The sequence below is a fragment of the Orussus abietinus genome, unplaced genomic scaffold, assembly GCF_000612105.2.
Source record: "Orussus abietinus isolate OABI.00-Male unplaced genomic scaffold, Oabi_2.0 scaffold748, whole genome shotgun sequence".
Lineage (NCBI taxonomy): Eukaryota > Metazoa > Arthropoda > Insecta > Hymenoptera > Orussidae > Orussus > Orussus abietinus.
This window is the reverse complement of record NW_019394963.1, coordinates 1-22294: the sequence shown is the minus strand read 5'-3', so window position 1 is coordinate 22294 and position 22294 is coordinate 1. Positions and strand designations below refer to the sequence as shown.

At 40.1% G+C, this 22294-nt stretch overlaps 2 protein-coding genes across 2 annotated transcripts; both read left to right on the top strand.

The window, feature by feature from the left end:
* The first annotated feature begins 1095 nt into the window (after positions 1 to 1095).
* Positions 1096 to 10655, top strand: LOC105697185. Its single transcript, XM_012420280.1, has 3 exons — positions 1096 to 1341; positions 2425 to 2526; positions 5984 to 10655. The coding sequence occupies exons 1-3, from the start codon at positions 1198 to 1200 to the stop codon at positions 6317 to 6319; spliced, it is 582 nt and encodes a 193-aa protein (XP_012275703.1). The 5' UTR covers positions 1096 to 1197; the 3' UTR covers positions 6320 to 10655.
* A 1879-nt stretch (positions 10656 to 12534) lies between these two features.
* On the top strand, positions 12535 to 16622 carry LOC105697184 (integrator complex subunit 2). Its single transcript, XM_012420279.1, has 5 exons — positions 12535 to 12912; positions 13049 to 15141; positions 15216 to 15420; positions 15502 to 15808; positions 15884 to 16622. The coding sequence occupies exons 1-5, from the start codon at positions 12629 to 12631 to the stop codon at positions 16334 to 16336; spliced, it is 3342 nt and encodes a 1113-aa protein (XP_012275702.1). The 5' UTR covers positions 12535 to 12628; the 3' UTR covers positions 16337 to 16622.
* Positions 16623 to 22294: the final 5672 nt, after the last annotated feature.

Below are 22294 nucleotides of genomic sequence, written 5' to 3'. Positions count from 1 at the left end.
GTGACATTATCGATATTCCTACGTAGATAGTTACAGTAGACTATAATTAAACCTGTGCTTCCAGTATCGAATTCGTTTAGACCTCCATGCTTCCGAAAACTCTAATGACCATAACTGTAACCTTGCAAAGTGCAGATGAAGTCACAATATATTTAATTACATCCATTAACGATACCTTGACACGCCACTATTAAAGCGCAAGATTTGGATACATTGATTTTTAATAAAAATTCGCAAAAACACTTTTAAGGTGAAGTGAAACACGTCGAGGAACTTGATCGACGTCGATAAAGAAGATTTTTCTAAATGCCTACGTTGCCGACGTTCGTTTTTATATCGACAGCTATACCGAATTATATTGGATATTGTCCCGAATGGCATACTCCACCTGTCGTTTTCGTGCAATAAATATCAAGAAATCTAAGTAAAACTCCAGAAATCCTCTGGATTCGTGTTTTCTGGGGCCCTAATTGACTGCAGAGGGACCCCCTGCGCCATCTGTGATTTCCAAGTCAATTAAATTTTCACTCCGAGACCTCGTATTCCCATCGTTTTAGCATAGAATCGTATACAACACTTTTTTAGCCCTTATCCCGTTCAAATGTGAGTTTATCGATTATCAGAGTGTTCTAAATTGTCGTAAAATTGTCCTGAACCTTTCGATTCTCATATCAGAGCCTTCGATAATTGTATACTGATCGAAATATGAGAGATCGACGCCATCTTGGTTCTGCTCTGGGCTGAGTGAAAAATTCTTTTGAAAAATCCAAATTTTGAATGTGGCAGGACAATTCTTAGATGATCAGGAGTGATGTGTCAAAGTTTCGGACAGTTTGGTCTTTTACCCTTAAATAAAAGTGTTGTATTCGAATCGACTGATTTGAAGGGGGTTTCACTTAACCTTAAAGCGCCCAATTCGTATGTATCGGTTTTTAATACAAAATCGCATAACCTCTTTTAAAAGAACCCGTGATATTCAGAGTCGATGCCGCCTGCGCCGCCACCGCCGGCGTCTGCGCGAAGCTTTCGGCAATATGGATTCCGCGCTGGGCTCACGTCGGCACTCGTCGAGCGGAGTACGCGAGCACCCGTCGCCCTGCAGCCCCGCACCTGGCGCAGCCCTTGGACCCACCATGTCGACATAACCTAGAAGGGCAGTCCCTCGTCCCGGCGGAAGAGAGGGCTCAACGGCCGGAGATGTCGCAGCAAGATTACGTGCACGCGTGCCAGAGGGCAGAGCTGCTGGGCCTGCCGACCCCCAGTGAAGAGGAGTGGACCAGGACGAGGAAGGAAGAGGCCCAAGACGACGGGCGCCAGGAAAACGAGGACAAGACTATAGAGGTATCCCGGGGTGAAAAGGAGAGAGACAGAGGTACCACTTCGAGGCACATCCGGGTGATGGCGTATCGACGGGTATCGATGGCTCGGCTCCCGGCTCGATTGACCCCTATGGGCATGTTCAATTTGCAGATGTTTTAAAAAAATCGGCTAAAAAAGCCCTTTCTTTAATCGTTTAAACACGGGGAATATTAATACTGCTGTATTTTGAAAATGGTGTCACTCAGAATCGGAAAGATTATGCGGTTTGAAATTGGATTTACTCCTATTGGGCCCTGTGTTCAATTAGCGGATGTTTAAGAATAAATCAATTAAAGATGTCCTTTTTCAATCGTTTAAATATCGGGAATACTAATAATGCTTTGTTATGAAATGGTATTGCTCGAAACATTTTCTTCGGTATAACTCAATGATGCTTATGATTAGAAGAGATAAGATTCACCTTCTAGACGAAGATTTGAAGAAGTTTAATTACCAAGTCCACCCTTAAACTGTTAATTAAATTTTCTCCTTTTACTTTAACGTGACTTTCCAGATGCCTCCCAAAAAACACAAAGTGGTGGAATTCACATTTTATATACGTTAAATTAGGGGAAACAGGGTTGTAGGTGTAAACATTAAAGGTTTATTAAACAATAGCTTAATAAACGTGGAATAGACGTTATATCGACGTTGATTTTCTCGTGGAAAGGACAAAACGGGTAAAACACGATTTTTCAACGCACTTTATACGATCACTGTCGACAGTTTTACCCCATTTCTCAAAGTGTATTCCAACACTTTGTGTTCATTGGGCTTGTACAATTTTGCCGCAAAGATTATGTGGAAAGCATTTCGCGCGGATGATCACGAAAAGGTTATTTTCGCGACCTTGGCCGTGACCGAATTTACATTCAGTTATGACGCTCGCTTTGAATTGACAATGTCGCTCGTTTCTTTTCGAAACTGCGGCCTGTGAGGAATAAGTACATACATCTCGTTCCTAAATGGGTCAACCGGGACTAACTCGAAGCGTTATTTAAACTCGCAATTAAAGAACGGTTTGCAACCCTCGGGTAATCTTTTAAACATCTGTTTGCTTTCCAGAATTTGGACCAATCGGACGAAAGCGCACGGCGCGTCGGTGGCGGGTTAGATGAATTAAACAGCATCCTTAGTGCAACGCAAAAGAAGATCAACAGGTTTAAGGTCGGTGTTTAATTACTAAATTCGAAAATAGAAAAGAAAAAATAGTAATTCCGAATAAAATGAGAGATCGTTAAGTCAATATCTAGGAATTGGCCAGGGAAATTCGATTCGATCTCCTTTTCGCGATGAAACTTCACGTAGGCTTAAGGTACTATGAAAGTGTCATATATATATATATAGAATGACCTTTTCATATCACCTTGAGGTGAAGTGAAACACCCTTCAAATCAGTCGATTCGAATACAACACTTTTTTTTAAGGGTATTAGACCAAACTGTCCGAAACTTTGACACATCACTCCTGATCATCTAAGAATTGTCCTGCCACATTCAAAATTTGGATTTTTCAAAAGAATTTTTTAACTCAGCCCAGACCAGAACCAAAATGGCGTCGATCTCTCATATTTCGATCAGTATATAATTATCGAAGGCTCTGATATGAGAATCGAAAGGGTCAGGACAATTTTACGACAATTTAGAACACTTTGATAGTCGATAAACTCACATTTGAACGGGATAAGGGCAAAAAAAGTGTTGTATACGCTTCTATGCTAAAACGATGGTAATACGAGGTCTCGAAGTGAAAATTTAATTGACCTGGAAATCACAGATGGCGCAGGGGGTCCTTCTGCAGTCAATTAGGGCCCCAGAAAGCATGAATCCAGAGGATTTCTAGAGTTTTACTTCGATTTCTTGATAATTATTGTACGAAAACGACAGGCGAAGTATGCCATTTGGTACAATACCAAATATAATTCGGTATAGCTGTCGATAAAAAAACGAACGTCGGCAACGTAGGCATTTAGAAAAATCATTTTTATCGACGTTGATCAAGTTAATCGACGTGTTTCACTTCACCTTAATTTCTCGCAATTCTTTTTAGCGTTATCGGACTTGGGTTTAGAAAAATTCTGCACTTTGTGTGGCACACCCGATGTGTGCGATTCGGATTGATCGACTCGACCGGAAATTGACTTATCTGGCCGTGTCCTGCCTTTGAAGTTAAAAATAGGAAAAATCATCAGGGCTGGAAATTGGTACACGTGGGGAGCACTCCGAGGAATATAATTTTCGAACAAGATTGCAGCTAGCCCACGGAAGTGTTGCACTTCGTCGAGGATTGATCAGACCGAGTCGCTGACTTAATCCGGTGACCCAGATGAAAACGTTAGCGTACGTAATCGGCTTACCGGGATTTTACTCGCTGCACTTAATTCCTGCAGAACGCGGCGAAAAAGTTGGACAGGAATTTGCGGATTGTCCCTTTTCCTTTTTAGTGAAATTTAAAAATCAATTTTGTGGGAACATTTTAGGGTAATTTAATTGACCGTGAGAATCATTGAAATGAGGAATTGGAATTTTTTATACATCTCAATACAGTTCAGTAAGTCCTGGGGGTTGTTGAAATTCGGAGATGAATTTTTCTGTGCACTTCAATGCAGTCCAATAGATCACGAGGGTTATCGGTATTTCAAAATAATCTTTTTGCCCATTTTCGAGTAGTCCAATAAATCGTGGAGGGTAAGGGAATTTAAAATTGAATCTCTTCGAGCGTTTCAATACAGTTCGATAAATCACGAGGGTCAGGAATCGATCGTTTGGTCGAGCCTCCTTTGAAATATGTTATCCAGTTTTTCAGCTGGGATTAAAAAAAAAAAAATAGAAAAAGGACATAGGAAAAATTATCTACACAAAAATATATTGGTAGCAAAATTGATTTAAAAATCAGGGAATATTTCAAGCCATAAAGTACTGAAAAATCAGGTAATTTCCCTGCTTCTGCCCTGAGAAGAAAAAAAAAAAGAAGAAGAGATTGATCGAACCAAAGAAGTATTTCTTTGAACAGTACCGAAGAAATATATTCGGCTCAAATAAGTCGTCAGAATTCCGAAGAATCGTCGCAATTAATTTCTTTGATTGGATCAGAGCCAAATCATTATTCTTTAAACCAATGAAATGTTTCTTTGGTACTATTCAAAGAAATACTTCTCTGGTTCAGTGACGATTTTTTTTTTTTTCAGCGTGGCAGTCTTTTAATCCTGTTTTTATTCTTCGTTGGCGAGTATACCTCGTGGAGTGGATTTAGCTTGTAAACGAGATTTCCGGAAATCGGTAACCCCGAGAGCGTGCCGCAATATTGTCCCGTGTAACCGCAAGCGTAATTGTAACGCCGGTAGAGCGTATCGTCATTTCGCGGGTAATTAACACGCCATCGAAGGTCATCGACTAATGCATGACCACAGGGACATTCCGGATCGATTTCCTGATTTGGAAACAATTTAACTTTGCCCCGGCCCAAGGCAAATCCGTCGAGCGAGAGAAACGACCGTTTCGGTTTTTCATCTCGCTTTTGCGGACGTCACTGCTCGCAAAAACGCCGCCAATGGATCTTTTTTATTTAAAAAGGAAAGAAAAAACGGCTCCAAAGAGAAATAGCTCATTTCTTGGAAGGCTTTGTCGAAAATTCAAATTTAAGCCCCGCGCGAATTATCCTGACACTTTCATTTCTTATATTGGAGCCTTCAATAATTGTATGTCGATCGAGATACGAGAGCTTGACGCCATTTTGGTTCTGGTCTGGGCTAAGTTAAAATAATTTCTTTGAAAAATCCAAATTATCAAAGTGTCAGGATAATTCCTTGGTGCTCGGGAGTGATGTGTCAAAGTTTCAGAGTGTTCGATCCTATACCCTTAAGGTGAAGTGAAACACCCTTCAAATCAGTCGTTTCGAATACAACACTTTTTTTTAAGGGTATTAGACCAAACTGTCCGAAACTTTGACACGTCACTTCTGATCGTCTAAGAATTGTCCTGACACATTCAAAATTTGGATTTTTCAAAAAAATTTTTTAACTCAGTCCAGACCAGAACCAAAATGGCGTCGAGCTCTCATATTTCAATCAATATGCAATTATCGAAGGCCTGATATGAGAATCGAAAGGGTCAGGACAATTTTACGACAATTTAGAACACTCTGGTAATCGATAAACTCGCATTTGAACGGGATAAGGGCAAAAAAAGTGTTGTATGCGCTTCTATGCCAAAACGATGGTAATACGAGGTCTTGGAGTGAAAATTTAATTGACCTGGAAATCACAGATGGCGCAGGGGGTCCCTCCGCAGTCAATTAGGGCCCCAGAAGACATGAATCCAGAGGATTTCTGGAGTTTTACTTCGATTTCTTGATATTATTGTACGAAAACGACAGGCGGAGTATGCCATTTGTTACAATACTCAATATAATTCGGTATAGCTGTCGATATAAAAACGAACGTCGGCAACGTAGGCATTTAAAAAAATCTTCGTTATCGACGTCGATAAAGTTCCTCGACGTGTTTCACTTCACCTTAAAAAAAGGTTTTATTTGAGTCGGCTGGTTTGAGGGGGGTTTCACTTCACCTTAACTCGTTATTTCAAAGCAAATGAATAAATGGACTGAATAAATATCGAAATTTCAGACGGTATGCGGAAGTCTGGGGACCCTCCTGAAGGTGCGCGTGGCGTCGAGGTCGAACACGCCGGAACATAAACCATCAAAACCGAATGGAGAAGTGGCCGAAACAAAGGAAACTCCTAACCCTGAAGAGAACATGACCATCGAAACGAGTGACAACCCTGAAAATTCCGAAATCACCCCGGAAACCAACCCTGGGTCGATTCCCCAGAAGAAGGTGGACATCAACGAGAAGATGGGGTCCCATCTCGATAAGCTGGATTCCCTTATCTCAAAAGCCGAAAACGCTCAGTACAGTATGCAACACCAGTCGAAGCAGATGAAGAAGTTCTTGAAGTAAATCTCAAGCACCTCAATTAATCCTACGAATAATCAAGATCGAATCGAAATTCAAGCATGATATTCGCTGTTATGGACGAGCTTCTTTACAATTCATTATAATGGATAATGTCATCGATCCTCGGATGTCCTAGATCATTTTCTAATCTAAAATCAGGTGAAGGGAATGACGTATTATTTTTACCTCTTTGTTAAGAAAATCGAAAATCGACGGTAATGTTCACGCTTCTCGGATATTTTTATTTAGAAAGTAGATTATTGGGAGATAGCTCCGAGAAGCGCATACATTTTTACATTAACATTTGCGCCAAATTTCACTATGATGTTCGTAATCGGTGAGTTAAAATATGTAAATTTACGGAGTTTCGAATTAATCGGAGGTGTGCGCTTATCGAAACTTGACCCGATAATTGCATTCATTTTTGGAGATGAATATTTCAGAGAAATTAGATGATGTCATTGTAAGCGGTATTTCTCCTCATCTAGGTTATGTTGAGAAGTTTGATACCGTTTTCATCTCGACATAGGTGTCATTTACATAGCTTTGTACGTAATTCAGGTGACTCGATGGTTCTTCAATGTCCGCTTCGCTTGGATGAATATTTAACGGTTTAACGATCCGCTGTTTGAAGCAAATTTTCAGAATATAAAGTACCTCTATGATGTAGAGATGAATTATAATTCATGGTATGCGGCTTGCAGAAATCGGTGAAAATGGCGAACACGTACTTGACACGAATTAGAGAGTGATTCTTTGATTTTATTTTTGGACACATTTGTTGTTGAAATTTAAAAATGCAGTTTTGTTTTTTTTTTTTTTGTTATTTCAGGGTAATTTACTTGGCCGTGGGTGTCATCGAGATTAGGTATTGGATTTTTAGTACATCGATGATACTGCTCAATAAATCATGAGGATTGTCGAAATTTGAAAATGAATTTTTGTCGGATATTTCGAAACATCGGAGAACTACTTTCGAAGGTCTATTCAAGATGGCGGATTTGCTCTTTGCGTATTCCTATCTCGATTCCGAGATTTACAGCAATTAATTGCTTGTAAATTGCAGTCAAAGTACGAAACTATTATTTGTACCGATTTACGAGGAACGGAAATCAGCGATTAAAGAGTAATCAGGTTACTCCAGAGTTCGAGGTGACGGTCGATAATGCAAGACGTAATGGCTTGAATATATTTAGACTCGTAATTAGATTAATTGACGGAATACTGTTCTCTGTCCGGGTCAGTCCTGAAATTTCTGTACCGAGTTCAGACTCAATGATTACTTGTTTTTCCGTATTACGTTAAATTTACCACGAAGGTAGGTCGCTCAAAAAAAAAAAAAAGGAAACTTCAGTCATCTCGCGACATTGGATTAATTACCATTGATTATAGACATTTCTCCCTTATAGATATGTTTATTATCAGAGTATCGTTATCATTAAAACGAAGCGTACGGAGGATAATCCCAGATTAAAGAGAGTAGAAACTGTAAATTGTAAATAGCTTTACCTTGCCTTATCATCATTTGATAGTTCGTTATCATTCGCTAAAAAGCTTACAAGGAATATTTGTTGCTTACTTATTTTTTTCGGAATTGGAAAGCTTTTGCTTTTAATTTTTTGTTTTTATGTAATACGATGGTGAATGTAAATGAACGCAAAGAGATTTAATTCGAGTAATGTTAACGCCTGCTTTTTAATGTATTTGGCGCGAAACTCAACCGAGTTTCCTGATTAGAACGTCGAAGACACGTTTTGTTGAAAATGATTCGGAGAGAGTAAAGTGCTTGTACATTGTCGTTAGCGAAGTAATTGCCATAAATGTTTACATTGTAATTTACGAAATAATTAGCGTGACTGGCTCTTGCAGTCATTGACGAAACGGGTATACGGTCAGCCAGGAATCCTGTATTTAATATTTTAGCAGCATACATTTCAGACGGTCTCTCAAGTTTCTGTACGAATTACTTGAGAATGAACGTCATTCAGTGCCTTCTTTAAGTTTACTTAACAATTGCGTCAGCGCTCGAAACTGTTAAAGCGCTTAGAAGGCAAAATCCGAACCGTTGCAATCATTCCTGCAGTTGATATTCTTGTAATTAAAGTCATCGTTGTAATCATTGTTGCTAAAGGTGTTACTATATCGAGCGGTTGATACTGTTATTTTCGCCGCCAGTAATCTGGCATTATTATAAATAATCAATGTAGAAAGTGCATATCCGATTTCCAACGTTCAATGTCTCTACTAATTAACCGAAGGGTTGATACAATCGTAATCGTACTTCGACCTAGTGGGAGCGATACTCTCCCTCAAGGGAGATACAATACTTTTTGATATATAATAAAATGAGATAATTAAAAGTATTCCTCGATTAACAATTTCAAATGTAGTGCCAACGAACATTCGATTTACAGGGTGCTATGACGTAGTCAAATTAATCACTCGTACTGTACACCGGAATGTATAACTCAACGGTGTCTGTATAGATTTTCGATAAAATACCGAAAGTGTACATAAATCCAATCGAACTGGATAATGTGGCAAAATTTGTATTAGATTTAATATTTCAACTCACCGTACCGATACTCTAGATTTCACTTTTAGCTATATTTGTCCATCTACTCTGTGTCAGATGTTTGTCAATATTTTTTAATCGATTTTTAAGGAAATGTTGTCAACGATGCGTGTCAATTTTTTCTGTGATATTGCCTTCTATTTCACAGTGTATCGAAAGAAGCTACGATGACTGTATCTAATCGTATTGATTTCATCGAATCACTATAATTTGATTAGTCGTTCAATGGAATAAAGGCAATTCGCAGGGAAACCATGCGGTGTAAAGCAGGCATTTCCACCTTGAAATTTAATTTACGGTTTAATACGTTTCCGCGGGTTAGTGGAAATACACCTTTATCGGATTTAAATTATTGACACATGGTTAAGTTCATCCAAAGGTGAAGATTTCAGTCCTCGATGCTCTCGATTATATAGTGCTTGCGATAATATTAATATATCCAGATAACTGAAATTCATAAAACGGATTAATAAATCTAAAACTTACAGATGTCATTATCATTAGGTTTAGATTAGGTTTATAATTGAGTCATGAGTTACAAGGCATTAAAAGGAATAAATTTACGTGGAGTGCTGGAAACAATTTCATAAATCATTTGAACTGATTTTTTCTGACGTATTCGTGAAACGGAGGAAAAGTGGGGCATCACTTTCTAGTCAATCTTTCTACTGGAATGTCCTTGAAAAATGTCTGTAAAAGGAAATAAAATGCAAAAGACAGTGAAATGTTTAAGAAAGTGTCTTCAGAAAGACTTTCTAAGAATTGGGTATCGAGAACACTTCCGATGCATAATGCAAACCGTAATTTTCTCTTGGACATTTCCCTCGGCTACAAAAATATTCTAATTTTATAACACTTCCGTTGAAGGTTTTATTTAGACATGGTAGACTAATTTTATAAGACATTTTCAAAGTAAACTTGTGTTATCAATTTGCACAATGCCAAGTGTGTGGAAATATGTGTGAGAATTTATCGGATATATACGAAACATATAAAATTGTATTAATGTACTTTTAGCGATACATTTACCCAGTTACACTTTAAACTCTGTAAACATAATCTTTTGATGTTAACGTATGCTATTATCATTACGATAAGAGAAATGTTGTAAAATGAGCGATCCGATCGCGCTAAAACGTCCTGTGATCAATTTTCTTGTACCCAGTCTGAAAATGTTTGTACGGGCAGAGCATTTTCCATTAGGAATTTCAATTATGCGACAATATTACTATCAATATACTTCCTTTACTCATTTAATTAACGTTAAACATCCAGGTCACGAAATTCCATTTTTTTAAATACTACGACACGTTTCCCTTGGGAAAGTAAAAGCATCGATCTTGGTGTCTAAATTTTCTACATGTAACAAAAGTACTTAAAAACGGAATTTACAAATTAGTAAGGATATTTACACGCATAATCACGGTGTACTGCATGTTTATTTGCGCGAAGTACAAACACATTCGATGGAAAGAAGTGCTTCTTCATATAGAAAGTGAAATGATTTGCGGAGTCATTTTCCTTCGAGTGCTTTGGACTCGAATGCCTTCTATTGTATATGAATAATGTCAGCTTTCTACGACATGCAATGCTTCATGCATTAATGTTATATATGTACACTTCTAGGTGTGCATCTAATTGCAAGTGCATCTAGTCATTCGTTGATACTTAGGCATCGTAGAAGTATTTTTTAAGTGCGCTGTTTTTCAAACTCTATCGTCCTTTTTATATAATTGTTCATGGTAGGTCTCAAAGCAATATACAGTAACTGCTATAAATATACATTATATTATGAAATATGACATGCTTGTTGATGGTTAATAGTAATAAAACATGTTACATCGATGACCAATGTTTTATCCTTAATCACTGCCCTTTTATTTTACTTTTATTAACTGCGACAATAGAGATAAAAAATAAATCAACGTGTAAAATGCACGTTATGTATAGAATTACAATTGTTGACTGTTTTTAATGGTTTTTCTGTCACATATTTCATTTTTATATTTCAAGGATTTCCCGCTAGAATTTGAATTCGCTCTGAAGGGAACGCGATCCCGTGGCAATCTCTCAACTCATTTCTGCTTCACGGCAAAGAATACAGATGTCTCTCCATAGAAGCCCAGAAGGATACGGGCCTCTGACAGAGATGAGTTGGGAGATTGCTCACGGGCAGGGTCGTGCGATCGCATCCTGTGCTGCCCTCTGGTTTCGTACGTGAGCTTTCACCGTTTTTTGCCCCCAAGGGCGGCGCAACGAATTTCTAGCAGGGGATCGCGCACACTCGATGGCGGTGCCATCAACCAGTCATCGTTGGCGGCTCACGTACCCGTGACGGTAATACCATGCGGCAGTTGACGGTGGTGGCTTACCTACGCTTACCGACACTGCTCGCTTTTGATGGTAAGGGAAGATCACTCGTGACGCTCCATTTGACTTTACTACTTATCCACTACTATTAACACTTTACCGACCGGTGAATTTGGAAGTAAATGGCGATCACGGGNCCGTCAGTGTACCTCTTTCGTCATTCTATGTGTATCTCTTTTTCTCTACCACGAAGAATACGTTGGCTAACACGTGCGTTCTTCCTCTTACAGACGTTTTCCCTTTCCATGTATCTCTCTGCTGGCGGGAAGCTCCCATCATTTTATGCGTACTCCACCACGCAGGATGCGTTGGCTACACATATGTCTTTCTCACAGACGTCCGTTCCCCTTCCATGTCGCTACGGCGGGCAGAATCCCGCCGTTTTACGCATGTCTTTCTTTCTCTCATCACCTAGAATACATTGACTAACACATGCGTTCTCATTCTCATAGCGTTCGTCCCGTTCCACATACGCCAGGGCGGGCAGAATCCCGCCGTTTATGCATGCTTTCTTTCTCCCACCATCTAGAATATACACATGCGTTCTCTTTCTCGGCATCCCCCCTTTCTTGCCGCCGCAGATCAGCTGTTTCTGTACAATTTGGTAATTTATATTAATATGAGAAAAGTGCTAAACTTCAAAGGCTTTTTTTCACAAATTCCTGACAGATGAGACCTATTGTTTCAACAAATAGTTTTGTCTATTGAAGAATACAAAATAATGAAGTACGGCGAAAATCGGGAACAACTACGTCTCGTACTCTCCTGTAAATTACATGTGCTGCAAAGCGTAGGATTGTTCGATCTTCAATAATTATATTATATCAAGATGTAATGAGTGAAAAATGTACACCGGCCGACATGAATGCCTTTCCATCATACATTGCCGTTTCCGTGTTTGCAGGGAAGGCATTCGTGTCCTCCGCAGTACGAATCGACATACGAGTCAACAGGCAGCTGTAGAGCCTTTGGTGGTGTCTCGGGTCTAAATCTGTTTTTTGCCCCGTCTTGAGACGCAGAGTGCGGAGAAGCGGATCACGGCGGGGGGGGGGGTACGAACCCCCACTTAAAGCATATATGCCCACCCGACGGCAACTCACGCCGTCCATGCTCTTCCCCTCGCTCTGTAATGCTTCAGGTCGTCCGTGCTGCCATCTAGCGTTCCACTTTGTGACTATTTATTGGGTATCAAGCGTTAACACGGGAACTGGGCTTCTATGGAGACTTCTGAATTCTTTGTTCACGGCGTTTGAAAAAGAAACAGTATGGCCGCTTCTATAGAAAATGAGACTTAAACCAGCCGAGATAATTCTTGGGAAAAGAGTGTGGTTTTTCGCTTCTGACAAGCAGAATTCCGTCAGTTTAAAATGCAAAGTAATACGGCGGTGTCGCCCAGAGTGTTCATCGCGATCCAGAATGTTAATATCAGAGAATTGTCTCTGTGCACACAAAAAGAGATCCGTCCGATATTGCCTTGCTTGGTTAGGATGAGCTTAATTTCTCCTCTGGACATAACAAAGGATTGCGTGGAAGGCCGGAAAGAAATTCTAACCATATTGTCAGGAATTGAGTCCGTTAATTCGATCGTCGCGTTACTTTCTATCGACTTCCACGCCTTAGAAACCGACGTCCGGAAGGAGCAGCAATTAAGGTTAGGTTGCCGCTTTACTGTGATTTTTAAATCTATTTTCACCTACAGATACTTGGTTCTTTTTTCTTATTTAAAGGCATTAGAATAAAAGTTAAGGTAATGTGATATAGAAAATCAACCTTGTTATAAATTTCAGGCAGAAGTTAGGTAATACACAAAGCGACAGCATACTCGCACAGTCTTTGCAAAGCGGCCTGGCTCTGGAATTCGAACGGAGTGAATCGACTCGTCGCATACGTTTGGTCTTGAGCGAAATTCTTTTTATCTCGTCTCAGATTCATGAGCTTCAAAAGAATCAGGAGTTTCAGATTAAGCAATCCGATCTCTTCGACAATGCGGTATACATGGAAGAGATCAGTTACGTGATCTGCATCGCGCTGGCAGAATTACCAGCACTGTTGTCCATATTAGACATTGCAGAAACTTTGCTGCACGTGAAACATGGTCCAGAAATTATTTGTTGGATCGTTGCCAATAGTCCCGACAGTTTCGCTGAGGTTTGTACTCACCTCATATCGAATGGCGAGAAGCAAGAAGAATCGGCATTAGGGAGGATAAGAACCCAGGCATTAACGTTGTTATGTCAAATGAATCCTAGCCAAGCATTGACAATAAGAGCAAAGTGTGTGGAGCTTTGTCGAATGCCTGCACTGGCTATAACGTTAAGTCTGGAGAACGAAAGCGTGAACAGTTGTCGGCCGGAGAGTGACATGGTGGCATTCGTGTCCGGACTGTTACTAGGTAGCGATCAGCAAGTGAGAACGTGGATTGCCATGTTCATCAGAAATGGGCAGAAGCGAAAGTGGGAGTCTCATACAGCTCTACAATCACTGAGAGAGGAACTTCTGAGAAGATTGCAAGGAATCGTGTCGTGCAGTCCTGACAGCCAGTTGGGCGAATCCCACGTAGTTCAAGCCAGCGCTCTGCTGCGACTTTATTGTGCTCTTCGAGGAATAGGCGGCATAAAATTTCAGGATGACGAAGTATCGATGATAGTGCAACTATTGACGTCTCATCCACCTCCTTCTCCGGCTGGGGTACGATTCGTTTCTTTGGGTCTCTGCATGCTCATCGCTTGCCCCTCTCTCATTGGCCACCATAATTTAGAAAAACGAAGTATAGAGTGGGTACAATGGCTCGTCAGAGAAGAGGCTTACTTCGAAAGTGCCAGTGGTGTCTCCGCAAGCTTTGGAGAAATGTTACTACTTATGGCCATTCATTTCCACAGCAATCAACTGTCTGCCATCTGCGAACTCGTCTGTGCCACTCTGGGCATGAAAATTCCAATAAGGCCAAATAATTTGACGCGCATGAAGCAGATCTTCATGCAGGAGATATTCACAGAGCAAGTCGTCACCTCACACGCCGTCAAGGTTCCAGTGACAGCGAACTTGAATGCCAATATACCTGGATTTTTACCCGTGCATTGTATACATCAATTACTCAAATCGAGAGCCTTTGCTAAGCACAGAGTACCGATAAAAAATTGGATCTACAGACAGATTTGTGATAGCGTGCCACCGTTGCATCCAGTCCTTCCAGCACTTGTGGAAGTCTATGTTAATTCCATCTTGGTATCTAGCAGCAAGACTTCGGACCACACAAATAAGCCGATAACAGAGGACGAAATTCGAAGGGTGTTTCAAAACAGCGTCTTCGGGGCTAATTTTGACAGGAAGAAGAGTGTAATGAGTATAGCAGATGTCGAGTCAGACTGTGTCGATGTTGACACTTCGGAGCCATCCTTGACATCCCAGTTATTACTCCTGTACTATCTTTTACTATATGAGGATGTTAGATTATCCAACATGTACAATTACATGTCGCAAGGCAGGAAAGTGAAGTCTTACTCCACGGAGTTTCTTTCCGAGCTGCCGATTAAGTATCTGTTACAACAAGTGCAGAGGGACCAAATGAGCTATGCAGGATTATTTTCTCCTCTCTTGAGGCTCTTAGCCACTCATTTTCCTCACCTTTCATTGGTCGACGACTGGCTTGACGACGAAATGATTAACATCGATGCCATGACTGCTAATTACGAAACGGTTGTTGTCAACGATATGTCCATTATTGAAGCGTTTGGTCATGTCAAGACTTGCCCCTCCAGGACCGGTCGAATGCTTAGACAATTGATGTCGATGAAGACTACCGACATCTGGCCACATGCCGAAACAATTATTCACTTCTTCAAAGCCATTCTTGATGACAAAGTACCTCGATACATACAAGGTTAGGTTTCACGTCAAATATGACAGTATACGTTCCATGACTTAATATTTAGATTAACTTTATGTACTTTACAGAACTTTACAAGCAAGTTTGGTTGCGATTGAATACCGTCTTGCCACGGTGTTTATGGGTTATGTCGATAAATGCCCTGTTAATCGAAAATTCAACAGTGAAGAACGTATTCCTTACACAAGAGAACATTGTTCTGGACCCGCTGCAGGTATTGCGTTGTGACATGAGGGTGTTTAGGTGTGCTCCAGTATTATCCGTCATCTTGAGGTAATTTTTAGCTTAAAGGAACATATAATGCTATCGTTGGTGTTAATCGATGTAAAGTTAATTAAACCTTCACTGCGTTAGGATTTTACAAGCCACGTTGGCAGCTTCTCGGTCCCAGTTGTCAAGGCACATGCAGGACAGACCTTTGACAGAGAAGATCGGTCAACTGACAAGCGAAGCCGAGAGAGAGGATCTTCGCACAGCCCTCGTTGCTGGTCAAGAAAGTGCAGCGGTACAGATTTTGCTCGAGACGTGTCTCGAAACACAAGAGGATCGAGAGACTCCGGGGCAGATGTGGTCCCTCAGGGAGATCCGCAGTGTCGTTTGTTCATATTTACACCAGGTTTTCATCGCAGATCCCTCCCTGGCGAAATTGGTGCACTTTCAGGTACAGGTTATGTTTGGCATAATTACGTTAAAAGTCAACGGTCACATTTTTACATTAATATTCGTTGTACTTCAGGGATACCCAAGAGAATTGCTCCCCATAACTGTGTCTGGGATTCCCTCGATGCATATCTGCTTGGACTGGATCCCAGAATTGTTATCTCAACCTGAACCTGAGAAGCAAGTCTTCGCTGTTGACTTGGCCTCTCATCTTGCCGTTCAATATGCTCTTCCGAAAGCTTTGAGCGTTTCTCGCCTCGCTATTAATACCTTGGTCACTCTATTGGGCGTGTTACCTGCGAAAGATCGAGTAATCCTGTTTATGCCGGTACTTAGTGCTCTCACCAGGATTTGTTTGGCATTTCCACCTTTGGCCGAAGATACCACAGGATTGTTGATGCAGCTCGGAAGAGTCAGTTCTGCTCAGGCAGCTTTAGGTGACAAATCTGCAGAGATTCTTCGTCAAGAAGTTAACGCGACGTTTTGCACTCTCCTGCAAAAGGCCATCCTTCAGTCCAGGGTTTACTGAACTAAGATTCCTAACCTAAAAAGTTGAACATCGGAACGTACTTCAATTTCAGTTTGTCAAGATTACGAGCCAGATTAATTAACTCCCTGTACTATAAATCTTGTACATACTTTATTGTAATGCAACGTAAAGTGCTTTTTTTCAGAAACATCGACTCTATTTGAGTCTAAAGAGTCGAGTCCACATTTAACCTATATGTGATCGTTTGTACATAAGAATTATTTATACCTCTTGTTTATAAAGCCCGAAATGAATGATTAATAAGAAAACTGAGATTTATAGAGAATGTCTGGTGTTTCTGGTCGTTATTTGGCGTCCTTTACTATTTCCATTCAATTTTATTATCGACGAACACTTATCAGGCCGAGAAGGTAAGACCACTTGTACATTTCTTAATAAATTTTGTGAATGTTGTGTTTGTATCTTCTGTCGGTATCTTGCGTCTCTCGATGCTTGATGACAAAGTAGCTTCTGTGTTCTGCATATGTGCACACACGCTTCTCTATATTGCAAGATGTCTTATATCAGATGAGAAATGCAATATAAAGGCCTTCCGTTTCTTGACTCAGTAGCTCGCCCATATTCGTCTCGCCTTCGTCAATATGCCAGTTCGATGTGAATTTGCTTTTATATTTCCATGTATGAAAATCTTTATATTTATCCGTATGCAGAAATAATTAGTTCACTTGGCCAATGTTTGTCTCTGTCACTATTTAGTTCTGGTTAAACCGTTTTATTAATATTATAAAATATTTCAAGCCATAAATCAAATTTACCAAGTTAATTTAATATTTCGCGTGATCTACTCAGTGCTGTAAAATTCTCGACAGGTTTAAGTTTGAGTAATATAACCGAGAATGTTACGGTAATTTAAAATAATTTATTACTCTTAATAAGTAATATTCACGAAGTCAAGGTACTTTTAAGTTGAAAACACTGTCCCTTTTATTTTCGATTCCTCTCTTGCTTGCGATGATTTTCCACTTCCGCCAGGGGAAATATATTTTTATACATTGGTGGTATTATTCGCCGTGATTTGCAATTTATCTCCTTGCTGCAAGAAAGTGTACCAATTCTGAATATTTCGTAAGACTTATGGTGAAGTGAAACACGTCGATTAACTCGATCGACGTCGATAAAGAAGATTTTTTTAAATGCCTACGTTGCCGACGTTCGTTTTTATATCGACAGCTATACCGAATTATATTTGGTATTGTACCAAATGGCATACTCCGCCTGTCGTTTTCGTACAATAATATCAAGAAATCGAAATAAAACTCTAGAAATCCTCTGGATTCATGCTTTTTGGGGCCCTAATTGACTGCGGAGGGACCCCCTGCGCCATCTGTGATTTCCAGGTCAATTAAATTTTCACTCCGAGACCTCATATTATCATCGTTTTAGGATAGAAGCGTATATAACACTTTTTTTGCCCTTATCCCGTTCAAATGTGAGTTTATCGACTATTAAAGTGTTCTAAATTGTCGTAAAATTGTCCTGACCCTTTAGTTTCTCATATCAGAGCCTTCGATAATTATATACTGATCGAAATATGAGAGATCGACGGCATTTTGGTTCTGGTCTGGGCTGAGTTAAAAAATTTTGTTGAAAAATCCAAATTTTGAATGTGTCAGGACAATTCTTAGATGATCAGGAGCGATGTGTCAAGGTTTCGGACAGTTTGGTCTAATACCCTTAAAAAAAAAGTGTTGTATTCGAATCGACTGATTTGAAGGGTGTTTCACTTCACCTTATCTTGGGAAATGCATCGTATTTTTCAAGTAGCAAAAATGTATCAATTGGTGGATCCTTCCTGAGTATTTTTCAAGCGGGTTCAACAAGACGAAAGTTACTTTTGTACGTGGGGGTGGACTCAGGTTACCCGCCGAGCTTCCCTTGTTCTTTCACCGAAACGAGCACTCGTCCGGAGAACTGGAAAGCCAAATAAAAAAAAGGAACAGGAAGGAGGGAAAAGTAAACCAAAAGAAGACACAATTGGCGACCCGGAATCGATCGAATGGCGTCCCTCGGTCGCGATTTAAGCATTTCGGTCGTGTACAATCTCGCGTGGGGTTTTCGCTATGGCAATCGAATTAGCTCGGTGCCATTTTGCCGATTCCCTTCGATGTTTCTACCGCAAGGCTCGCACGAGAAATCCGTGGCAGGGCCCTTTCATTTTATTTTACAAACCGTCCAACGACCCAATCTAATTACTCCGACCGTAAACCTCCCTGCGGAAGGCCAGGAGGAATGACTTTTTCACAATTGAATACGAATAATCGAGCGTTTCGAAATCGACGAGAATGCGAAAAAAAGGAAACTGGAACCGTGGACCAGTAATACGCAATTATTTTAACCCCGCCGTCGGAATTAAATGCAGGTAAATGTCATGGCATTGGCCATGAATTTTATTTTAACAACGCACTTAGGGAGGTTTCAATTTCTCTCCGTGGAATGATTATAAACATTTCCTTTATGATTATTTTAACGCATCGAAATAATTGTTCTCGGTGACGTTTCACTCCCCTTTGAATAGTGACAAAGAAATATTCCTTCGAACGGTACCAATGAAATATACTTTTAATTCAAAGAATAATTCTTTCGCTCGAACAAGTCGTCAGAATTCCGAATAAATCGTCGCATCGAGTAAATTATAATTCATTTGAATGAAATAATTATTTCTTCGACACGATTTGAAGAAATATTTCCCAGATTCAGTGAGAACTTTTATTCGCTGCATGAAATTCTTGAGAGTTAAGGTGAAGTGAAACCCCCTTCAAATCAGTCGATTCGAATACAACACTTTTTTTTATGGGTAAAAGTCCAAACTGTCCGAAACTTTGACACGTCACTTCGGACCATCTAAGAATTGTCCTGACACATTCAAAATTTGGATTTTTCAAAACAATTTTTTTATTTAGTCCAGACCAGAACCAAAATGGCGTCGAGCTCTCATATTTCGATCAATATACAATTATCGAAGGCTCTAATATGAGAAACAAAAAGGCCAGGACAATTTTACGACAATTTAGAACACTCTGGTAATCGATAAACTCGCATTTGAACGGGATAAAGGCAAAAAAAGTGTTGTATGCGATTCTATGCTAAAACGATGGGAATACGAGGTCTCGGAGTGAAAATTTAATTCACCTGGAAATCACAGATGGCGCAGGGGGTCCCTCTGCAGGTCAATTAAGGCCCCAGAAAGCACGAATCCAGAGGATTTCTACAGTTTTACTTCGATTTCTTGATAATTATTGTACGAAAACGAGAGGCGGGGTGTGCCATTTGGTACAATACCCAATATAATTCGACCCAGCTGTCGATATAAAAACGAACGTCGGCAACGTAGGCATTTAGAAAAATCTTTATCGACGTCGATCAAGTTTCTCGACGTGTTTCAGTTCAACTTAAGGTGCCGACGTTCGTTTTTATATTGACAGCTGGGTCGAATTATATTGTATATTGTACCAAATAGCATATTCCACCTGTCGTTTGCGTACAATAATTATAAAGAAATCGAAGTAAAACTCCAGAAATCCTCTGGATTCATGCCTTCTTGGGCCCTAATTGACTGCGGAGGGACCCCCTGCGCCATCTGTGATTTCCAGGTCAATTAAATTTTCACTCCGAGACCCCGTATTACCATCGTTTTAGCAAAGAAGCGCATACAACACTTTTTTGCCTTTATCCCGTTGAAATGCGAGTTTATCGATTACCAGAGTGTTCTAAATTGTCGTAAAATTGTCCTGACGCTTTCGATTCTCATATCAGAGCCTTCGATAATTGTATATCGATCGAAATATCAGAGATCGACGCCATTTTGGTTCCGGTCTGGGCTAAGTTAACAAAATTTTTCCAAAAATTCAAAGTTTGAACGTGTCAGGACAATTCTTAGATGGTCAGGAGTGATGTGCCAAAGTTTCGGAGAGTTCAGTCTAATACTCTTAAAAAAAAGTGTTGTATTCGAATCGACTGATTTGAAGGATGTTTCACTTCACCTTAATGGGAATTATATCGTAAGTTCGGCGTCGTCTCTTGCGTATGCAAAATGGCGGATGCTAATGTCGACGACATTGTCCGTCGTCGGGTTAACCGCAAGAAATGGCACGTGAAATGAGTTTCTCGTCGTGCGAGGACTTGGAAGAATACAGACGTCTCGGTTGTCGGATTGAAATCACGAGGAAGGTGTTGGTGGCCGTAACAATAACCGTAACAGTGATACTTGCTCTAGTATCGCCGATAAAGAGGACCGGCGTAAAAATTAAACGACATTACGAGCCGTTTTACGGCCGTTAAACGCAATGCTCCTTTGGGGACACTTATATACGTTTGAATACATTTACAGCTGCATTTACGGGATCCATTATAGCCAAGAGCTGGTCGAACCGATTTTATTTCCGGCCTTGTCTTACAATCTTCAGAGTTTCGCGCCAAATACATGTAAGAAGTAGGTCCATCGTCGCGGTACTCCCAAAGATTATTTAAAAACTGAAAGAAACAGTTTGTTTGCTCGAAATGTCTAAATATAAATGTCTCGGAATAATATTCACGTCCTTTATTTAGTTTGTTAGATTTCACAATGGGTAGGGAGGATGCCGCCATTAGGGTAAGTCCGGGATAGTTGGACCATGTTGTTTTAAAGTAATTTTTTCTGAAACTTCGCAATGTCTAGGATTTGGTATATTTTTTTATAATAAGTATATATGACCTTGAACAATTGTAAGCACTTCTCCAGCTGCTACACTAATCACACTTGAAGTTATGATTTTTTCTTTTTTTTACTCGGTAGTCCATCTATCCCGGGGGTACTCGGGTTAGATGGACCACCTCCTAGGGATTGATGGACCTCTGGTATACGTTACTAAATCAGGGTGTAACACAAGAAATACATGTTATCAAAGGTATAAACATTGTTTATTTCAAAGTATAAAGTTATAAACTGCTTGAAAAGTGATTAGTATAGAGTTATAAACTATTTGAAAAAGGATAAGTAAATTTGATAGTCAATATACTTAGAAAATATAGGTAGTCTGATTTATATTCACATCCATCCATCCATTCATCCATATATCCATTTATATAGAAAGTAAAGCCCTAATAGGAGATATGGTCCGCCTATCCCAGGTTTTTTCAAGTAGTCCATCTATCCCAATTGTCGGGGATAGATGGACCAGTTTCCCGTCCAGACAAACAACGCTACCGGCATGCCATTTTAGGTCAAGATTGTACTCAAGTATACACTTGAGTTATAGGATTGATCTTACGTCGAAATCATTTAAACTAACTTAACCACATATCAAATAAATCCAGTATAAAATATTTTTCAACTCACCAAAAGAAATAAACAAAGTTTTCTTCTAAAATACGCATGAAACTCATGAGCAAAACTAAGCGTGGTTCCGTCTACTCAAGAAGAACAACTTCAGACAACGACTGCAGCGCTGCTGTGACACCCCAGCCAAATATTCGACTAGTCCGTCTATACCGGTGGTCCATATATCTCGGACTTACCCTAATTAAGGAAATTACTAATTATTCGGCACGGAGGGCTCACAATTTTCCGAATTTCTACGTGGAAACTGAGATTTTTTCATCGTCGGCGTACAAAAGGCGAGCATTCGTGTCCGCTACTGTACACAAATGGATTTTGACTTTTCGCCAAGTTTCTTCGGGAGACCCGGGGTCCATTTATGGCCGTTGACACGTACCCAGCATCTTAATCAGAATTCGCCACGGCGTTCTTCCGCAGTCCCTGAAATTCCGACATCAGGACTTTATTAAGGCGATTTCCCTCGCTATTCCATAACCTCAAAGTCCAACTCTTTGGCGTCTAAACTGGCTCGTCGTTCTCTCGAGAGCGAAGTGAGTCGCATGTCCTGCACTGACAAGGTAACATTCCCAAGTGTCCGCCTCCGATCTTATTGAGTTTCATATATGTTGAAGAACACAAAAATC